The 17,641-nt window shown below is 55.6% G+C and overlaps 4 protein-coding genes across 6 annotated transcripts; 3 read left to right on the top strand and 1 right to left on the bottom strand.

Annotated features, from left to right (window-relative positions):
• The first annotated feature begins 516 nt into the window (after nt 1-516).
• CLIC1 (chloride intracellular channel 1) lies at nt 517-5,885 on the top strand. Its single transcript, XM_060023275.2, has 6 exons — nt 517-719; nt 2,809-2,918; nt 3,112-3,237; nt 3,395-3,501; nt 3,984-4,165; nt 5,131-5,885. The coding sequence occupies exons 1-6, from the start codon at nt 681-683 to the stop codon at nt 5,290-5,292; spliced, it is 726 nt and encodes a 241-aa protein (XP_059879258.1). The 5' UTR covers nt 517-680; the 3' UTR covers nt 5,293-5,885.
• A 310-nt stretch (nt 5,886-6,195) lies between these two features.
• Nucleotides 6,196-9,529, top strand: DDAH2 (DDAH family member 2, ADMA-independent). Of its 3 annotated transcripts, none has more exons than XM_060021536.2 (7): nt 6,196-6,418; nt 7,257-7,620; nt 7,736-7,835; nt 7,961-8,034; nt 8,212-8,331; nt 8,871-8,964; nt 9,210-9,529. In XM_060021536.2, the coding sequence occupies exons 2-7, from the start codon at nt 7,324-7,326 to the stop codon at nt 9,227-9,229; spliced, it is 705 nt and encodes a 234-aa protein (XP_059877519.1). In that variant the 5' UTR covers nt 6,196-6,418; nt 7,257-7,323; the 3' UTR covers nt 9,230-9,529. The 3 variants fall into 3 exon arrangements, with proteins under 3 accessions (XP_059877519.1, XP_059877516.1, XP_059877517.1); XM_060021533.1 differs by having other exon boundaries at nt 6,207-6,418; nt 8,871-9,020; XM_060021534.2 differs by lacking the exon at nt 6,196-6,418 and adding an exon at nt 6,916-7,121 and having other exon boundaries at nt 8,871-9,020.
• A 1,776-nt stretch (nt 9,530-11,305) lies between these two features.
• Nucleotides 11,306-13,777, bottom strand: MPIG6B (megakaryocyte and platelet inhibitory receptor G6b). The gene is made up of 6 exons (XM_060021537.2): nt 13,067-13,777; nt 12,491-12,838; nt 12,242-12,332; nt 11,841-11,881; nt 11,632-11,730; nt 11,306-11,502 (listed from the first exon to the last, which is right to left on the bottom strand). Exons 1-6 carry the CDS (start codon nt 13,125-13,127, stop codon nt 11,429-11,431), a joined length of 714 nt encoding a protein of 237 aa, XP_059877520.1. The 5' UTR covers nt 13,128-13,777; the 3' UTR covers nt 11,306-11,428.
• A 1,123-nt stretch (nt 13,778-14,900) lies between these two features.
• Nucleotides 14,901-17,641, top strand: LY6G6C (lymphocyte antigen 6 family member G6C). Its single transcript, XM_060021538.1, has 3 exons — nt 14,901-15,033; nt 16,412-16,522; nt 16,977-17,641. The coding sequence occupies exons 1-3, from the start codon at nt 14,982-14,984 to the stop codon at nt 17,189-17,191; spliced, it is 378 nt and encodes a 125-aa protein (XP_059877521.1). The 5' UTR covers nt 14,901-14,981; the 3' UTR covers nt 17,192-17,641.

Below are 17,641 nucleotides of genomic sequence, written 5' to 3'. Positions count from 1 at the left end.
CTCTCACCGCTCTCTTCCTCCAACCCAGGCTTCCACTTGCAAGTCCCTCTCCTGGGCCACAGTCCTAGCAACCCAGAATTTGGACTGGAGTTCCGAGGGAACTTGGAGAAAGTAATAAAGGACCACCTTTCCCTTCTATAATTCATTCCCTTTCTGGGCCCTCAGAAACGTGCTCAAGCAGTCGGTGTCAGATTTCTTGTGCGAGGGTTGAGTGGGAGTGTAATCTGATTAATGAAGCAGGGAAACTGAGGCAGAAAAAAGTCCCTTGTTCAAGGAGACTGGCAGGGACACAAGAAGTTTCCCAGGATTCCCTCTCCTCAACACCCCCTTCCCCATCATCTGGGAGACCTGAGGCTCACCCCTCCGGGCCCACTCCCTAGGTCATCGTGTTCCGCCCCCGCGCCTGTCCCCTCCGCAGGTTCAGGGCGGGGCGGTCCGTGAGTCAGCTCCCAGATCCAGCCCAGGAGGGGGTAGAGCTAGATCCGCTGGGTGTGGAGTACGCTGGACTGGTCGAAAGGCCGCGTCTGGAGTGAGCGGGTCTGATCGGGCTCTTGCGGCGCTGCAGGGCGAGTAGTCCCACGTCTGGGGGAGAGAATCTTTTCTGTGAGACCGCCTTCTCCCTGGCCCCGCCCCCTCCCAGTTCCCCCAGAGACGGCCGCTTCCTGGTCCCCGTCGCAACCATGGCCGAAGAACAACCGCAGGTCGAATTGTTCGTGAAGGTAAGAACACCTTCTCCCTCCTAGGCCCCCCTCCGAGTTACTGGAAGGCAACTTGCACTTTTCCCCAGCTCTAGCCTTAACTCCCTAATCCCTTTTCTCTTTGATCCCCACCCCCAAGCCCACGTGCAGTCTTTAGGGCGTGTGTGGCAGGGGCCTGGGGTGGTGGTGGCCGGGGTTTGGGAGGGGAAGACAATTGATGTGTGCGTGGGTAATGAGAAATCTAGGCTCAACCCTGAAAAGTTTGTAGAACTGCAAGTTTCCAGCAGCCTAAAGGACAGGAAAGTAGAGAAAAGGGAGGGTTCCCAGGAGCTGAGAAGATTGACGGGAGTGGGTGTGGGGGGACAGCTGATAGGAGGACCGAGAGAGAAGGGGGCAGCAGACCTACAGGCTTTGGGTGGGACAGAGGGAAACATCCGGACGAGGGCCCTACAAGAAGATCAGAGGGTGAGGAGCATAGTGGGGGAGACTTGGATGGGGGGGTGTCGGGGCGGGGGAGGTTTCAAGGAAGAGGGTGTGGTCCGGAGGCCTGGGAGTGGGACAGGTGAACTGGGAAGAATTGGTGGGGTGCAAAGAGACGGGAGAGGGGGAGTAGAGTTCCAGAAGCTGGCTCAGAGAGGTGATGGGGTCGAGAATGAGTGTTCTGAGGACTTGGAGAAGCGAGAGAAAGGGTGGTGGCGAGGAGATGAGAGTTGAGTTGTGGCTACCACGAGGGTAGATGGGGAGAGAGCAGAAGGAGGAGAGCTGAGTTAGGGCGTTTAGGGTTTGGGGGTTACAAAAACAGAAGAAAAAGAGTCGCCCCAGCTCTGTGCTCTCTGCGGGTGTGGATGAGGAGAGGTGGTCCCAAGGCATTTGCATATCGAAACCGCAGGCTGCCGTTTCCTCCCCGCTCCCTTCCCCACTAGCACTGCATTCTCTCCCCTCTCTGGATCTCTTCTTTGTGCCCCTCCCTCCCTTTAGCGACCTCCCCCTCCGTCGGTAACTCCCGGTTCACACATTCTCCCCACCCTTCGCTTTCCTGCCTCCTTTCTCTCCACTTCCCCGCTTTTGTTCATCTAGCCTTTGTGTGTTCCAGCCCGTTTCTCCCACTCCTTTATGCTGGGGCTTCTCCGGTAGCCATTCCCTCTCCCTCAGCCATGCCTGGGTCGACCCCCTTAGGTGTGGTCCCCACCTCACTCTCACACTTGCCTCGGGGGCTATTTTTATTTTTACTCCTGGGTGAGTCTGCGCTCTAGAGATTCCAGCCCTGGGTCCTGTGTGAGGAAGATTATCCGGAGCCAGGGGACTTGTCCTGGGAAACCCCAGCTGTGCCCAGGGAAGAGGGAGGTGGCCTTCACTGCCCAGGCCTCAGCCTCACAGGTCCCTGCCCCCACTGCTTGCCAGGAAGGAAGCTGCTGAGACCGGAGACACAGTGAGATGAATCACCCTCAGCTAACGGGGAGGTGTCCTTTGGGGGATGAGGTCACTACTTGCAGATTAGAGGGCAGCCCCCCTCTGCAAGGCCCTCCACATCTCTAGGACGAGGCTCTGAGCCCCTTGACTCCCCACCCAGCTGCTTGGGTAGAGGTATAGGGAACCAGAACTCCTGCCAAACCCTGCCCCACCTCTCCTGTTCTCAGGCTCTACTCCATTCAGGAATCCAGGCCTCTAGCCCACAACTCTAGCCTCACCAAAGTCCCTCTCTAGGCGTTATTTCATGGGTGGATGTGAGAATTAAATGAGTTTTTGTATGTGAAGTGCTTAGGATAGTACAGAGAAAACTAACTACACCACCATTAGTGTTCCCTCTCTAGTGTCCAAATCCTCCAAGTTCTCCAAAGCCCATTCCCTCTGCCTACCTCCATCCGTCCTCAACTCTCTGGGGAACCAGAAGCCTACCTTTGCAGAAGATATTCTCACTGACCCATCTTAGGTTTGACCCAGACCCCAGGGTAGAGAGCCCAGTTCTGGAGGGGTGCTTTTAGCGGTGAGACTGAGTATGTGTCATGACTAGGCAGAAACCAGCTAGGTCTGGGAGTAGGAGATGCAGAGAATGGCCTGGGGATGAGTGGGGTGCACCAGGCCTAACCTTGGGCTGGGGGTTGCTTTCCAGGCTGGCAGTGATGGGGCCAAGATCGGGAACTGCCCCTTCTCCCAGAGACTGTTCATGGTGCTCTGGCTCAAGGGAGTCACCTTCAATGTCACCACTGTTGACACCAAAAGGTAGGTGCACTTCTGTTCCTCTAAACTCCCTTGTGCACACACACATGCACACTTACACACTCACCCACCTGAGTCCTTCCATCCTGAACTGTTTTCCCCTCTACCCGGAGTCTCTTTGCCACGTGTCTCCATCTCTCCTTTCTGGGTCTCCCTAACTCCCTTTTCCTGTCTTAATGCCTGGTCTCTCCTCCAGGCGGACTGAGACGGTGCAGAAGCTGTGCCCAGGAGGGCAGCTCCCATTCTTGCTGTATGGCACTGAAGTGCACACAGACACCAACAAGATTGAGGAATTTCTGGAGGCGGTGCTGTGCCCTCCCAGGTATAGAGGAACTTGGAAAGGGGAGTAGGGGAGCTGGGAGACTCTGGGAGAGAGAGGTTGAAGAAATGAAAAACAGAGGTGGTGGTGGGGCTGTGGCAGGGGAGCTGAGGTTCCTCCTCAAAAGATATCTTATCCTGTTTGTCCCATTGGCTTCCAGGTACCCCAAGCTGGCAGCTCTGAACCCTGAATCCAACACAGCTGGGCTGGACATATTTGCCAAATTCTCTGCCTACATCAAGAATTCAAACCCAGCTCTCAATGATAGTGAGTCTTGTGGGTTGGAGGCCTGGGTCCTAGGAGGAATAGGAAAGATCTAGTGATTAGGGGCACCTGGACATTCAGATACCCTGAATGTTGGCAAATCTTACTTCAATTAAAAAAAAAAAAAAGAGAGTCAGTGAGAGAGAGAGAGAGAGAGAGAGAGAGAGAGAGAGAGACTCTAGATCCAGATGACCTGAGTACAAATTCTAGTAGCTGTGTGACTTTGGGGAATTCACTGAACTTCTCTGTACATCCATTTCCAGATCTATAAAATGAGGATAACAGTATCTACTTCATGGGTTGATGTGAGAATTAAATGAGTTTTTGTGTGTAAATTGCTTAGAATAACACAGAGAAAATGAACTACATTAGTGTTGGCTATTATTATTTTGGACTGGCCTCACCATTAGCGTTCACCCCCTCATGGGCCTTCTTGGACTATGTCAGTCCTCTGATGTTCTTACCAACTCCCTTCTCTTGCACAGACCTGGAGAAGGGACTCCTGAAAGCCCTGAAAGTTTTAGACAATTACTTGACATCCCCTCTCCCAGATGAAGTAGATGAGACCAGCGCTGAGGATGAGGGCATCTCTCAGAGGAAGTTTCTGGACGGCAATGAGCTCACTCTGGCTGACTGCAACCTGTTGCCAAAGCTCCACATAGTACAGGTGAGTGGTCACTGTGGGAGGAGAGGGTGGTCGCTGGGATGGCTCTTTAAGGGTCTCCCACGCAGGCTTCCCATGACAATCACTCCAAAGGTGCTTTCTTTCTTAGGGTGGTTTTCAATAGCAGACACCACCCCATTCCTTCTCTGCTGTCTTTGCTGGCAAGACCACTACTTGAGAGAATTACATTCCACGATGCAAGGTGTGGGTGCAAACAGACTGGCCTAGGGTAACACATCCCAGTGTTACTTTCAAGAATGCTCTTCCTGTCTCTGTCATTGCCAAATCCCCAGATCAGAGAGCAGGCTTTTCCTAAAATCAAAGTTTTAAGTCTATAGCTTCAGTCTCCACTTCCTCTTGTGGAAGATGAAAACTGCTGGTTCCCGTGTTTTTGTCATAGTTCAAAGCTACGGTTTAGTTTCTGAAATGTGGGCCCAGTGTCAGTCTGCTGCAGAACTGTGTACTGACAATCTCTGTACTAGGCACGGAGAGACAAGATATGTGGTGATTGGTCCTTGCCCTCAAAGGATCTGAAATCTAGCTGAGAAGATAAAACATTCACATGATTAATAATACATGATTAAAAGCCAAATGAAAAGTAGAAAAAAGTTGCTGTGGAAATTCAAGAGGAGAGTTTTATGGTTTGTGAATTATATTTCAAAATCAAGAGGGGAAAACTAGCACCATGGACTGGGGTGGCCTGAAAAGGGGCTGGTTATAAATGGCCAGGATTTCAGTAAGCGGAGAGGATGGGTGAAGGCCTTACAAGACAGTGAGGAGTTAAGAAAGATGATTGAAGATGATTTATATGGGAGATAAGAATCATCGGAAGAGAAACCAGATAGTGGACCTACTTGAATGCCTGGATTTTATCATGAAGCCTTGGGATAAGGGAAAGACCAAGAGCATGGCAGCCAATGTCACTTTCCTGAAGCTAAACCTACTGGTTCTCCTCTCCCCACCCCTAGGTGGTATGTAAGAAGTACCGAGGATTCTCCATTCCGGATGTGTTTCGGGGAGTGCATAGGTACCTGCGCAATGCCTATGCTCGGGAAGAGTTTGCCTCCACCTGTCCAGATGATGAGGAGATCGAGCTGGCCTATGAGCAAGTGGCCAAGGCCCTCAAATAAGCCCCTCCTGGAGCTCCCTCGCCCCCCTCCATTTTCTCCACAAAGGCCCTGGGTGGTTTCCACATGGTTACCCAATGGACACACTCCAAAATGGCCAGTGGGCATAGAATCCTGGAGCACCTGTGCAGGGCTTGCTGAGGGGGATGAGGAGAAAGGAGGGGGGATCTGGGTGAGATTTTTACTATGGGGTTGGTAGGACAACGTATTTCAGTAATAAAGTACAGAATGAAAATCTAGTGCTTTGGGACTTCCCTGGTGGTACAGTGGTTAAGAATCCACCTGGCAATGCAGGGAACATGGGCTCGAGCCTTGGTCCGGGAAAATCCCACATGCCACGGAGCAGCTAAGCCTGTGCGCCACAACTACCGAGCCTGTGCTCCAGAGCCTGTGAGCCCGGGTGCAAAAACTACTGAAGCCTGCGCGCCTAGAGCCGGTGCTCTCGCAACAAGAGAAGCCACTGCAATGAGAAGCCCGCGCACCGCAACAAAGAATAGCAGCCCCTGCTCCGCAACTAGAGAAAGCCCGCGCATAGCAATGAAGACCCAACGCAGCCAAACATAAATAAATAATTTTAAAGGAAAAAAGAAAATCTAGTGTTTTTACACAAAGGGGACTTGAAGTGTGAGCAACACGGAATGAAGAGTGGGTCAATGACCTCGAACTCCTGGCAGAAACCGGGAATTTACAAGAGGGGTGCTTGTGACGGGGCTGCCATTTTTAGTGCGGGTCCACCGTAGCGCTGTTTTGTGCTCCATGTAGCACTCGCAGCCCAGCCGCCAGAGCCGACCAGATCTGGGTGGGTCTGGGCAGAGCTCGTGGGGCGGGGCCGAATTCCGAGAAGGGGGGGCGCAGTCGGGGTGGAGTGGGCGCGGCAAAGCAGGGCGGAATGGGCGTGGCATCGAGGAGCCCCGCCCCGTCCCGCTTAGACAATGCCCCGGAGCCGCCAGACCGTCGCGCCCCCGACCCACTGTAGTACTTGAGCGCGCCTACCCGGGGACCCCTCAAAGCCAAAGCTCCAATCCCCTAGGCTTGAAGACTACGACTCTCTTCTTCACCAACTCTGTCCTCAGGGGGTGGGGCCCCAGCCAAGAGCACAGAGCTGCAAGAGTGGGGGTGGCCGCAGGAGGTGAGTCTGGTGGGAGGTGCTCCTCGGACCGTGTGTGTGGGGGGAGTTTGGGGGTGCTGGGCCCGTGCCTGCGCCGGACAGTGCAGAGGGTCGACATTTGGGTGCGGAGCTGAGTCGGGGTGGACTTTGGGAAAGATGGATCGGGAGACTGGGGCACCCGGTCCTGGCGCCCGGAGCGGTGCCTGCTCCCCAGAACCACGCCCCCCCGTTTCCCCGCCCCTCGGATTTCGTTTTAGACCTCTCCCAGTCCTCCGGGACTCAGTCTGGTTTACACTGGGTCGCGCTAGGAACGGAGTGACCGGCCAGGGTAGAGAGGATGTTTAACTCCTTAGGCTCTAATTCCTCCCTCCTTGTCCCTCTCTCCCGTTCTCGTTCGGACACCCAGGACTTTCATCCCCCAGGTCCTGACTCTCTCCCCAGCTGTCTCCTCCTGTCCCATAACCCTTGTGGGCTCCTCGCCGCACTTCGGGTCCCTAAGGCAGCGAGCAGCAGAGGGTTAAGGGGGCGGGGCCGCTGCATTTTTTGGGAGTGAGCGCATCCTAGCGGCTGCCAAGAGGGGCGCCCGGCAGGGACCTCTCGAAGACCCCGAGCAGGGGCAACAGGTGTTTTGGAGACTAGCGATCCCGATCTCGTTCCTCGGACTTCCCCTAAAGCAGCAGACCCGCGAGGATGCGGGGTGGAGTGGGGTCGGCAGGAGAGGAAGGTCTGGAGGGGGTGGGGCGGAGTGGGAGGGGCGCCCGGAGATGGCAGGAGGAAGACCCGGGCGCTTTTAACCATCCCCCTATGCCCTTCTTTGCATGTCTCTCTCTGCCTACCCCCGTTCTGTTTCTTCTCCCAGACAGGTGAAGTTAAAAAGAGACAACTGAGAAATCAGCGCAGCCGGAGGGGGCGTCTGTGTGGATGGGATGGGGACGCCAGGGGAGGGGCTGGGCCGCTGTTCCCATGCCCTGATCCGGGGGGTCCCGGAGAGCCTGGCGTCGGGGGAGGGTGCGGGGGCTGGCCTTCCGGCTCTGGACCTAGCCAAAGCTCAGAGGGAGCATGGGGTGCTGGGGGGTAAACTGAGGCAGCGATTGGGGCTGCAGCTATTAGAACTGCCTCCTGAAGAGTCGCTGCCGCTGGGACCGCTGCTTGGTGACACCGCTGTGATCCAAGGGGATACGGCCCTAATTACGCGGCCCTGGAGCCCCGCCCGCAGGCCGGAGGTGAGCGCCTAGGCACGGGTGGGGTAGGGGGACGGGAGGATCTGGACGTCTGGGGCTTAAGGGAAGAATGGGGGTGGGAATGTCTCCGCTTCGCGCCCTCTTTTCCTGCCCTAAGGTCGATGGCGTCCGCAAAGCCCTCCAGGACCTGGGGCTCCGAATTGTGGAGATGGGGGACGAGAACGCGACGCTGGATGGCACTGATGTTCTCTTCACCGGTGAGGCTGGGGTGCCTGCACCCTGGGGCTTGGCACAGGGAAGCAGACTTTGGGAGACTGGGCCATCTCGGGCCTTGTTTCCAACCCACTCCCGCCTCATACCTCGACGGCCTCCCTGGGCTCAGGCCGGGAGTTTTTCGTAGGCCTCTCCAGGTGGACTAATCACCGAGGAGCTGAGATCGTGGCGGACACGTTCCGGGTGAGGAGCGGGACCAGCCTTGGATGCGGGGAGCAGGGAGCGGATGGGGGTCTGAGGGACCTGGGCGGGGGCGCGGGGCGGGCCGCGCTGAGGAGGAAGAAGCTGAGAGCAGCCTGTGTTTGAGGGTATCCTCTCACCCTTCCCGCGTCCCTGAATACTTTCCCTTGTTCCCCTTAGGACTTTGCCGTCTCCACGGTGCCGGTCTCGAGCCCCTCCCACCTGCGTGGCCTCTGCGGCATGGGGGGACCCCGCACTGTGGTGGCAGGTAGCAGCGAGGCTGCCCAAAAAGCTGTCAGGGTGAGAAGGGGTTGGGGCTGGGGTGGGGCAGGTTGGGGCGCGGCCAACAAAAGTGGGCGTGGCTCCGGGCCTGGGAGGCGGGGAGTTGGGAGGCTCTGAGAATTAACTCCAACCCCTACCCTCATGGAGCTGTCCATCTATGTGAAAACACGTGTGAAAACAAGAAGTTATTATAAACGGGACAGACAGCTGCAACACGGAGGAACAGGGGCAATTAACACCGTTTTCCCGAGTTTCAAGAAACTCCTTAAAGGGCACCCAAGCTGTGTCTTGAAGGATGGACAGGACCGACCCGTGGGATCGGAAGTAGGGGAGAAGTGGGTAGCAGGTGGAAAGAACTGCGTGTGAGTCCGAGCTGGAAATTAGACAAGTTAATTAAAGCGCTTAGTGCCTGACACATAGTAAGTGCTATGTGATTGCTATCATTATTATTCCACAATAATGTAACTCTGTCCCCAGCCCTTAGCGGTGGTAGGGCAGCCGGACTCAGTTTTGGAGAGGCTCTGAGCCTTGCATGCTTCCTCTCTCCTCTCCCCCAGGCAATGGCAGTGTTGACGGATCACCCCTATGCCTCCCTGACCCTCCCAGATGATGCAGCGGCTGACTGTCTCTTTCTGCGTCCTGGGCTGCCTGGTATGCCCCCTTTCCTCCTGCACCGTGGAGGCGGGGACCTGCCCAACAGCCAGGAGGTGAGAGAAGGCAGGAGCTCCACCACCAACAACAACCAGAGAAATGGGGCTCAGGCCTCCCTAGTGGGAGGAAGAAGGGGTACCTTTTCTAGAAGCCAGGGTGGGGCCACTCTAGCTGGCTGAAATGGGGCCCTGGCTGTGGGCCTTGGGGTCTTACTCCCTTCTCCCCACACACTGTCCTCCCTGCAGGCACTGCAGAAGCTCTCTGACGTCACCCTGGTACCTGTGTCCTGCTCGGAACTGGAGAAGGCAGGCGCTGGGCTCAGCTCCCTCTGCCTGGTGCTCAGCACACGCCCCCACAGCTGAGAGCCTGGCCTTGGGGTCCTGGCTGACCAGGGGCAGGGTGGCATAGGAGTAGAAGGGGAAGGAAGGTTAGATAAAGGACAGTGAATAGGTAGTAGTGGGGAGATGGCCCCAAGGTAGGGGGAGGGCATAGAGTGAGAAAAAGGATGGAGGTCACTGGGTGAATCCTCTCCTCAAGAACTAATAAAACAGAACTGACCTTTTAGACTGGGCTGCGACTGGGCTGCGACTGGTGTCTTACTGGGGCAGGGGGTCAAGGGCAGGGCTGAAACCTGAGGTTGGGGTCAGTGCTGGGAAGGAGGCCTCCTTCATTCATCAAACCTCCTTCATTCATCAGGCCTCCTTCATTCATCATTCAGTGCTCACTGACTCATTGTCCAGCCCTGTCATAGCTGCTTGGGCACAAGACGGACAGGGCAGAGAAAAAATATGGGTGAATCACTCACTGAATTTATCTAAATGTCAGATGATTCAGAGACTGGAGGATCAACAGCCCATCCCTAGTTGATAGGAGGAAATGACACTTCCAGGGATATTCATTTTCACTCATTTACTGAGGCTTAGCGGTGATATAAAAAGGGTCAGTCTCCTGATATCAGGGGACTCACGTGAAAATTTCTTGTAAATTGAAATACAGGTTGTAATGGAACAATTCACAGGAGGCTGTTGCTATGAGAGAAATAAGGGGGCTCCCTAGGGCATCAGAGTGTATGCAGGGGTGGGCAAAGTGGGTCAGAAATAGCTTCCCAGCAAAGGCTACACTTGAACTGAGTCCTGAGGATAAATAAGAATTAGCCAGGCAGATAGTGGGGAGGAGGCAAAGGCTAATCCAGGAAGAAGGAATTGCACTGGGCAAAGGCGCATTTGGGGCCTGGGGAGAATTTCTCTAAGGCTGTCCTGTTCTAGGCACTGAGTGACAGAGATGAGCCTGGAGAGTAAGTAGAGTACTGTAGCACCTTGAACCCAAAGCTGAGGCCCAAGGGCCCAGAGCTGAAATACTGCTGAAATATAGGCTGTCAGGAGCAGGTTGGCATTTGGGGAGAATACCTCTAGTTTCAGGGAGGAGAACAAGGGCAGGAGGATGAGGTGGGGCTATGGGTAATCCAGGGAGGAAATAAAGAGTACATTCAGGTGGCAGTGCTGGGTGTGAAAAGGGTGTGGATTTGACAGTGACATTAAAATAGAAAGACAGGACTTGGTTTATCGTGTGGGAGTGAGAGGAAGGAGGTCTACATGACTCTCCATTTCTGGCTTGGGCAATGGGGTTGATCAAGAGAGAATGCAGAGGAGGAAGGATTAAGTAAGTGGCTTGGGAGATGACAGTGAGTTGGCTTTTGGACCTGCTGTGTGCAGAATGCCTAGGGCCAGCCAGGCAGGGATGTCTGAGGGACAGTTTGGAAATCACGTATCAGAGATCTGAACTGGAGAGAGTTATGGATGTTGCTTGCACAGAAAAAGGCTGAGGACTGGCTGTGGATGACAGCATCCCAGGAGAGGGAGAAGGCAGATAAAGAAAAAGACAAACCTGGAATGGTGGAGAATACTGCAGGGGTAGGGAGCAAGGATGAGGAGTCCAGAAGGAAGACAACAGCATTAAAGAAAAACAGCTTAAATAAGAGCGATCAAAGGCCAAGCCAGATGAATGCTAATAAATGTCTAGTGGGTGTGGTTATTAGGACATCACTGGCAATCTCATGGCGAGCACGTGAGCAGTGGGAGTGGAGTGAAGAGAAAAATGTAAGAGACAGGTGTAGGCCCTTGGTTCAAAGAGCTTGACTGTGGAGAGAAGGGAAGAGATAGGGCAAAAATCTAGGAGCTGTTGATGTCGTAAGATAGGGAGACAGGGCTTGATCAGGTTTAAGGACATCAGTGGTGAAGGAGACCTGGAAGCTGTGTGAGAGATGGGGACCAAAATCAGCAGCAGAGATAGCCTGGATCCTCCGTCTCCTGACTCCCAGTCTAGTGCTCATTTCTATCCCATGGTGCCTTCCTTTTCCAGGTGAAGGGCCAAGAAGGGGAGGGGTGTTATGGAGAGCTGGGAGCCCCCAGCTTGTGAGGTAGTAAGGGCTTCCTTTCGAACTACAACCGCATAGGTGGTGGAGGCATCAGCAGGGACCACTGGGGACAGTCGGCAGGATCTTCTGAGGGCCGTATGATCCAGGTCTGCGTAGAGCAGGCTCTGAAAGGTGGGGAGGAAGGTAGGAGGGTCTCAGATGTCTGACTCCCTTGGGGATCCAAGCCTCTGTCTTTCTTGGTCCACTTTACTCACGGATTCTGGCCAGCCCCCATCCCACCCCCAAACCTTTACCGGCTCCTGGTCCAGGTCCCCTGCAATCTTGGGCTCTTCCTCCTCTACTGGCCTCTGGGGCTCCGCTTTCACGAATGGAACTATGTGGGGGGGACAGAGCTGAAGGATTGAGAGAAGGTGACCAACTTGTCTGCTCCCAGCAAGGGCTCAGACTCAGGAATTGGGTGGGGAATGTGCGGGGAAGGCAAATGGGGTGGAGTTAGTCTCACCAAATCTGGGGGGTGGTCGAGGCGGGTGAGGGGGCGAGCGCCTGTAGGGGATGGATAAGAGTCTCTAAGAACCACTAATCTTGTCTCGCTTGTTCTGGGCCCCAGGACGCGCCAACAACAACCCAGCAACAGGCCGGCTCTGACCAGCAAAACAACCTAGGTTCCCACCCGCACAGATAGTTCCGCCCACGCTTGGAGCCAGCTCGGCCTCTAGCTTGGCTTCCTTAGCTAGGGCTCCACCCACCAGCGCATGGCCTCGCCCGCAAGTTCCGACCTCCCCCATTCGTCTCCGAACCACACCCGAGGGCTCCCGATGTAGTTTTGGCCCGCGAAAGTTCTAGGCCTGCCCCTCCCGCCTCTGGTCGAGAGCCTTTCAACCAGGCCCCGCCCCTAGAGCTCACCTGCGCAGCCAACAGGCCCAGCTCAGTACTCCGAGTCCCAGCACCAGCCCAGCGCCCAGCAGCGGGATTAGAGTCTGGGGATACACGGACCCTGCGGGAACGTTGGAAGCGGGGTAGCGGTGGATGCCGAGGTCAGGGTGCGGGGACAGAGAGCTAGCTCCGCCACTCAGGAACCCCCAGACCAGGCTTCCTCCCTGACGGGGGCGTGTGTCTGAGTTAGGTCCCCTTTGTGTGAAGGCCTGGACCTACCGTGGGTAGGCCCCGGAGCTCTGCAATAGGCCCGGTCCCCCAGCACGTGAAGCTCCGTACGGCTCTCGTTCTCTTGGCGGCCCTTGCAGATAAAGGTGCCCGAGTCCCCCGCGCTCAGGAGTAGCTCCAGCCGCCGGATATCAAGGTCCAGGGCACGTAGGCGGCCAGCAAAGGGCTGGACGGGAGACACGGTGGGGGTCCCGTTCGGTGAGGCCAACAAGATCGCGCGGCGTCCTTTGGACAGGCCTTTGCAAGCCGGGAATCTAGGTGCCCAGACCCAGCGGGTGGGTTGCGAGACCCCTACGCAGGAGAGATTCACCCGGTCCCCGGGGTGGCCGTCCAGTGAAGCTAGGGGAGGCGGGGGGGGGGGGGGGGGAGGTTGCGGGTGACGGTGGTCAAGGCAAGTCCACAGAGCAAGACGCCCCTCCCCCTTACGCCTTTTCCCTCTCCTCTACCCTCCCGCCAGCCTGGATCTTCCCATACACATCTCATCCCCCCCACTACCCGCACCAGGTCTCCTCCTCCTCCTGCCTCAGTCTTTCCTCGCCCATTCCCGACTTTCCTGGGATGGCTTACCCCCGGGGTTCCCCTGGGCCCTCGACAGCAGCAGCAGCAGCAGCTGCAGAACCAAGGCCATGGCTGCGATGTGGTGGGAAGAGGAGGCCAGTGAATCAGCGAAGGAGACCGGAGGGAAATCAGAGGGGGGTGGAGGGGGAGACCGCAGGTCTGGGGGCTCCGATAAGGGGTGGGGGAGGGGCCACCAGCTGCCCACATCCCTCTGGGAATCCTTGCAGGCAGGTTCACAGCCCTCAACCAATGCTCACTTAGAATTCATGCTGGGGCCCTTTACACAAGCACTTTAGCAGACTTTAACTCTTTTTTTTTTTTTTTTTTGGCTGTGTTGGGTCTTTGTTTCTGTGCGAGGGCTTTCTCTAGTTGCACCGAGCGGGGGCCACTCTTCATCGCGGTGCGCGGGCCTCTCACTATCGCGGCCTCTCTTGTTGCGGAGCACAGGCTCCAGATGCGCAGGCTCAGCAGTTGTGGCTCACGGGCGTAGTTGCTCTGCGGCATGTGGGAACCTTCCCAGACCAGGGCTCGAACCCATGTCCCCTGCATTAGCAGGCAGATTCTCAACCACTGCGCCACCAGGGAAGACCTTGACTTTTTTTTTTTTTTTTTTTTTTGCGGTACGCGGGCCTCTCACTGTTGTGACCTCTCCCGTTGCGGAGCACAGGCTCCGGACGCGCAGGCTCAGCGGCCATGGCTCATGGGCCCAGCTGCTCCGCGGCATGTGGGATCTTCCCGGACCGGGGCACGAACCCGTGTCCCCTGCATCGGCAGGCGGACTCTCAACCACTGCGCCGCCAGGGAAGCCCTTGACTTTAACTCTTGAAGCATAGCAGTTGCCGGGAACACCACAGTTTCTGGATCTTGGCTGTCTGAATTCAAATCTCGACTTCACCTTCTAGCTGCGTGATGTGCGCAAGTCGCTTAACCTTTCTGGGCCTGCTTGCTCATCCGTAAAATGGGAATAAAAGCACCTACCTCGCAGAGTATTGTGAGAACTAAATAAAGTCATACCCAGTAAATGCCTAGAACAATGGCAAAGACATAGGAGTACTATATGCTTGCCATTATTACTATTTCTATTCTTATTTTAGCTGCTACCTCACCCCTCTGTGCCCACTTCATCCCTCCCGGCCCAAGGTGGCCCGCCCAAATTGGCAGGTTTTGATTGGGGAGGTGCTTTGGAGCAGGTGCACAGCCCCACACCCAGGACTGCATCAGCCCTCACTGCACTGGAGCAACCAAGGCCAGGCCAAGCCCAGGTGGAGCCAGGATGAGGTCCTGAGAACCTTCAGGGGGCCTGAGGCAGCCCCTCCCTAACAGGCAGCTCCAGCCCATGCCTCTGCTGCTTTGACATCACAGAAGCTCTTGGTCACATCACAAATCGTACTCCTCCATCCTGTGGCTGAGGAGGGGTTGGGAAAACTAAGTGGACTGAGATTAATTTGGTGCTCAATTTCTGCCCACATACCCCTACCAATGCCCCCCAGGGAGCAAAATTTTGCAGTCAGCTTGGGCCACACCCCATTGTCCATTTCCCAGGAACCAGAAGACACTGCCACCACCACAGCCACTGTAACATCACAGAGGCCTTTGGTGATACTTCAGAGGACTGGGCAGATAGGGATGTTACTCCTGGGGGCCAGGAGGGTGTGTCTTGGACTGAAACCAAGAACCAAAATGGAGTTGGCCACTAGTGCACCTACCTACCCTCCCCACCTCTCTCTGCCATCCCCATCCCTACTGCCCCACTGGGTCCCGCTTAGCCCGTCCCTAAATGGGGAAGGAGGGGCCACCAGAGGCCAGGTAGGGCGGGACTGTTGTGCCTATAAATTCCAAAAAGGCCACTCAACTCCCAGAGCAGGATCCCTGGAATTCTACTCTGTCAGCTGCTGCTGTTGCTACCGTTCTCAGGACCCTCACCATGAAAGGCCTTCTGCTGATCACCTTGTCTTCTCTGCTCTGCTGGGTCTCAGGTGAGCACCTGGGGGCCCCAAGGACCTGGTTCACCTGGTTAGGACTTTTACACCCTGCCCCAGGCACTGCCTTACACTACCCGCTACTCAAGATCCCAAGCGTCCCCAGACCCAACTGGCTCAGCTCTCCTGTGCCCCGCTGTGACAGGGTCCTTGCTCTGTTTCTCAAGGACCCGTGTCTCCATCTTCCGACTCTTCCCCACCTCCAAGACGCACTCTTCTAACCTGCCCAGGGTTCCAGGTCCCCTGTTCCCCACTCCTTGGAAACCCTGATATCCAGTTCCCCTGCCAGCCCCACTCTGATACAGAACTCTCCAGGATCCAGCTTACCTGCTTTCTCCTCTCACCACCTGCACTCAGCCAGGGCGTCCTCCCAGAAATCTAGGCAACCAGTCTGGGGCTTCTTTTGCGACCCCTCCTCCCATCTACTCCATCAGGGACTTTGTGCTCAGTCCCTCGAGCAGTGGCCTTTCCTAGATCGCCCCCCTGCTCCTCCCTGAGGTGCGTACCTCCAGGAACACAAGCTTTCTGGAGGGCTCCAGTGACCTCTCAGAACCTCCCAGGGAACCAGGGAGATTTCCCGGCCTTCTAGGGAGGGAACGCCAAGGTTGCTCACCCCCAGGGTGAGGTGGGTTTCACTGAGGTGCAGTCACCAGGCTCCTCCACCCACTGATTGAACCCTTCCGTCCCTCAAACCTTGAATCGGATGCGGCAGAAACGTTCGGGGTGCCAGCTTCTGCCTTTCTGCACCCATCCTCTCCATTTTGGCAAAGTGCTCGGATGGATTCTGATGCTCTGTCTCCCAGATACTTCTCCTTTCTGTCAGAGAGCTACCGGGGTGGGAGGATTCAGTTCAAGTCTGGTTCCTCTTCCCATGCTCTTGGCGGCCCCAGGAGGTGAAGAATACATTGCTAATCTGGCCCCAGGTGGCTTTCTTGCCAGCCTCAAGTTCCAAGCCATTTCTGCAAGTGTTGTAACCACCATGATTTTTACTTTTAAGGTTTCTTCCTATTTCAAGACTCCATCTGTGACCTCTTCTGAATTCCTTCATCTCCTCCCTCGCCACCTCCATTCCTTCCCTGTGGTATTCTCACATTTCATCTGTCCCCAGCCCCATTGTTGGTAACTCTGCATCTCTAGACGCATCTCCAGATGGGGTGGAGTGAAGGAAGATATTTAGGGTGTGGGCCATTCACAGAGCAACTCCACCCTCACCCAACTTGCATTTTTTCTGCATCACTCACCCTCTCTGTCCCTACCAGAACAAACAGGTCAGAATACCTACTTGATTGGCTCTTCTCCACCGTGCCCACCAGCTGGGCTCATCCCCAGGTGAGTCAGACATTCCATCACTTCAGCCCGACTTGTGTCTTCCCAGCTGACATTCGCTGTCACTCCTGCTACAAGGTCCCTTTGCTGGGCTGTGTGGACCGGCAGTTCTGCCACCTGGAACCAGGACAGCAATGCCTGACAACAAATGTGTACCTCGGTAACATTCCTTTCTTCAGTGGGGAGAGGGGCCCAGTGGGAGACTCTATGGCTGGGGCTGAGGTGGAACAGAGAATTACAGCAATGATAATATTTGGCCAAGGATTATTACGTGCCAGGCACCATCCTACGTCTTTACAAGGATTGTTTCAATTAATGCTCATGACAGCCCTATGAAGTGTGGGTGCTATTATTATACTGAGAAAACAGCCTCAAAAAGAGACAGTAACAGGTCCAAAGCCTCATGGGCAGCAAGTGATAGGACCAGGATTGGGGTGAGGGGCAGAGTAAGGAAGTGCAGGAGAAAGGTTAGACTGAGAAGAGATCCAGAAGGGGAAGGCCAAGGGCAGAGTTGGGAAGGAAGGAAGCCTGGGTGGGGTGCACGGGTGGGGAGGTGGACACAGGCATGCCAGGTGCCCATCTTAACTGTCCCCACTGCCCCCTCCTAACCCCAGGGAAGATGTGGGTTTTCTCCAACCTACGCTGTGGCACACCAGAAGAGCCCTGTCGGGAGGCCTTCAACCAAACCAACCACAAGCTAGGCCTGACCTATAACACCACCTGCTGCAACAAGGACAACTGCAATAACCCAGCCCCTCGGCCCACCCCGGCCCTGGCCCTCGTCCTCCTTACCTCCTTGGCTGGCCTTAGCCTCTGGCTGTTGCACTGAGACTCGCTCCATGGCTGCCCCTCCTCCCACCTGCCTTAGCCTCTCTTCTTGTGTCTTCGTATCCTCTGCTTCCTTTTGCTCAGAAAAGCATTTCTCCAGACCCTTCACATTTCTTTAATTAGACGGTGGTCCCCCGATCCATCCTTCCATCCCACACCCTCCACTCTGCTTCTCTGGAGTCTCTTTCCATTTCCCTTGACACCACTCCAGATCCTCCATCGTCTCCTAGAAGGGCTCCGCACTTTGCCTCCTGAACTCCCCTGTGCCCTATGTGAGGAGGGATTGGAATCTGGGCCTGAAATGGGGTTTCTGTCCTGTCCCCAGTGAAGGCTCCCAGGAAGGACCTGATGACCTCACTGTATGAGCTGATTCTCCAAACCCTGGCTCCCACACGTACCTCATCCCCTTGCTCACCCCTTTCCATTTTGAGTAATAAATGTCTGTATATGA

This window comes from Delphinus delphis, chromosome 10, assembly GCF_949987515.2.
Source record: "Delphinus delphis chromosome 10, mDelDel1.2, whole genome shotgun sequence".
Lineage (NCBI taxonomy): Eukaryota > Metazoa > Chordata > Mammalia > Artiodactyla > Delphinidae > Delphinus > Delphinus delphis.
Note: the sequence above shows the minus strand (reverse complement) of the source record. Positions and strands in the feature narration are given on the sequence as shown.

Bases quoted from the DNA above. Each gene is read 5' to 3' on its own strand.
- DDAH2 (XM_060021533.1), top strand. From the start codon at position 7,324: ATGGGGACGCCAGGGGAGGGGCTGGGCCGCTGTTCCCATGCCCTGATC. The intron at 7,836-7,960 runs GTGAGGCTGGGG...CCCTGGGCTCAG, and splicing joins CACTGATGTTCTCTTCACCG to GCCGGGAGTTTTTCGTAGGC. The intron at 8,332-8,870 runs GTGAGAAGGGGT...CCTCTCCCCCAG, and splicing joins CTGCCCAAAAAGCTGTCAGG to GCAATGGCAGTGTTGACGGA.
- LY6G6C (XM_060021538.1), top strand. From the start codon at position 14,982: ATGAAAGGCCTTCTGCTGATCACCTTGTCTTCTCTGCTCTGCTGGGTC. The intron at 15,034-16,411 runs GTGAGCACCTGG...GTGTCTTCCCAG, and splicing joins TCTGCTCTGCTGGGTCTCAG to CTGACATTCGCTGTCACTCC. The intron at 16,523-16,976 runs GTAACATTCCTT...TCCTAACCCCAG, and splicing joins GACAACAAATGTGTACCTCG to GGAAGATGTGGGTTTTCTCC.
- MPIG6B (XM_060021537.2), bottom strand. From the start codon at position 13,127: ATGGCCTTGGTTCTGCAGCTGCTGCTGCTGCTGCTGTCGAGGGCCCAG. The intron at 11,882-12,241 runs GTGAGCTCTAGG...CATCCCCTACAG, and splicing joins TGGGCCTGTTGGCTGCGCAG to GCGCTCGCCCCCTCACCCGC. The intron at 11,731-11,840 runs GTGAGACTAACT...TCAATCCTTCAG, and splicing joins TCGACCACCCCCCAGATTTG to CTCTGTCCCCCCCACATAGT.
- CLIC1 (XM_060023275.2), top strand. From the start codon at position 681: ATGGCCGAAGAACAACCGCAGGTCGAATTGTTCGTGAAG. The intron at 3,502-3,983 runs GTGAGTCTTGTG...TCTCTTGCACAG, and splicing joins AAACCCAGCTCTCAATGATA to ACCTGGAGAAGGGACTCCTG. The intron at 4,166-5,130 runs GTGAGTGGTCAC...CCCCACCCCTAG, and splicing joins CAAAGCTCCACATAGTACAG to GTGGTATGTAAGAAGTACCG.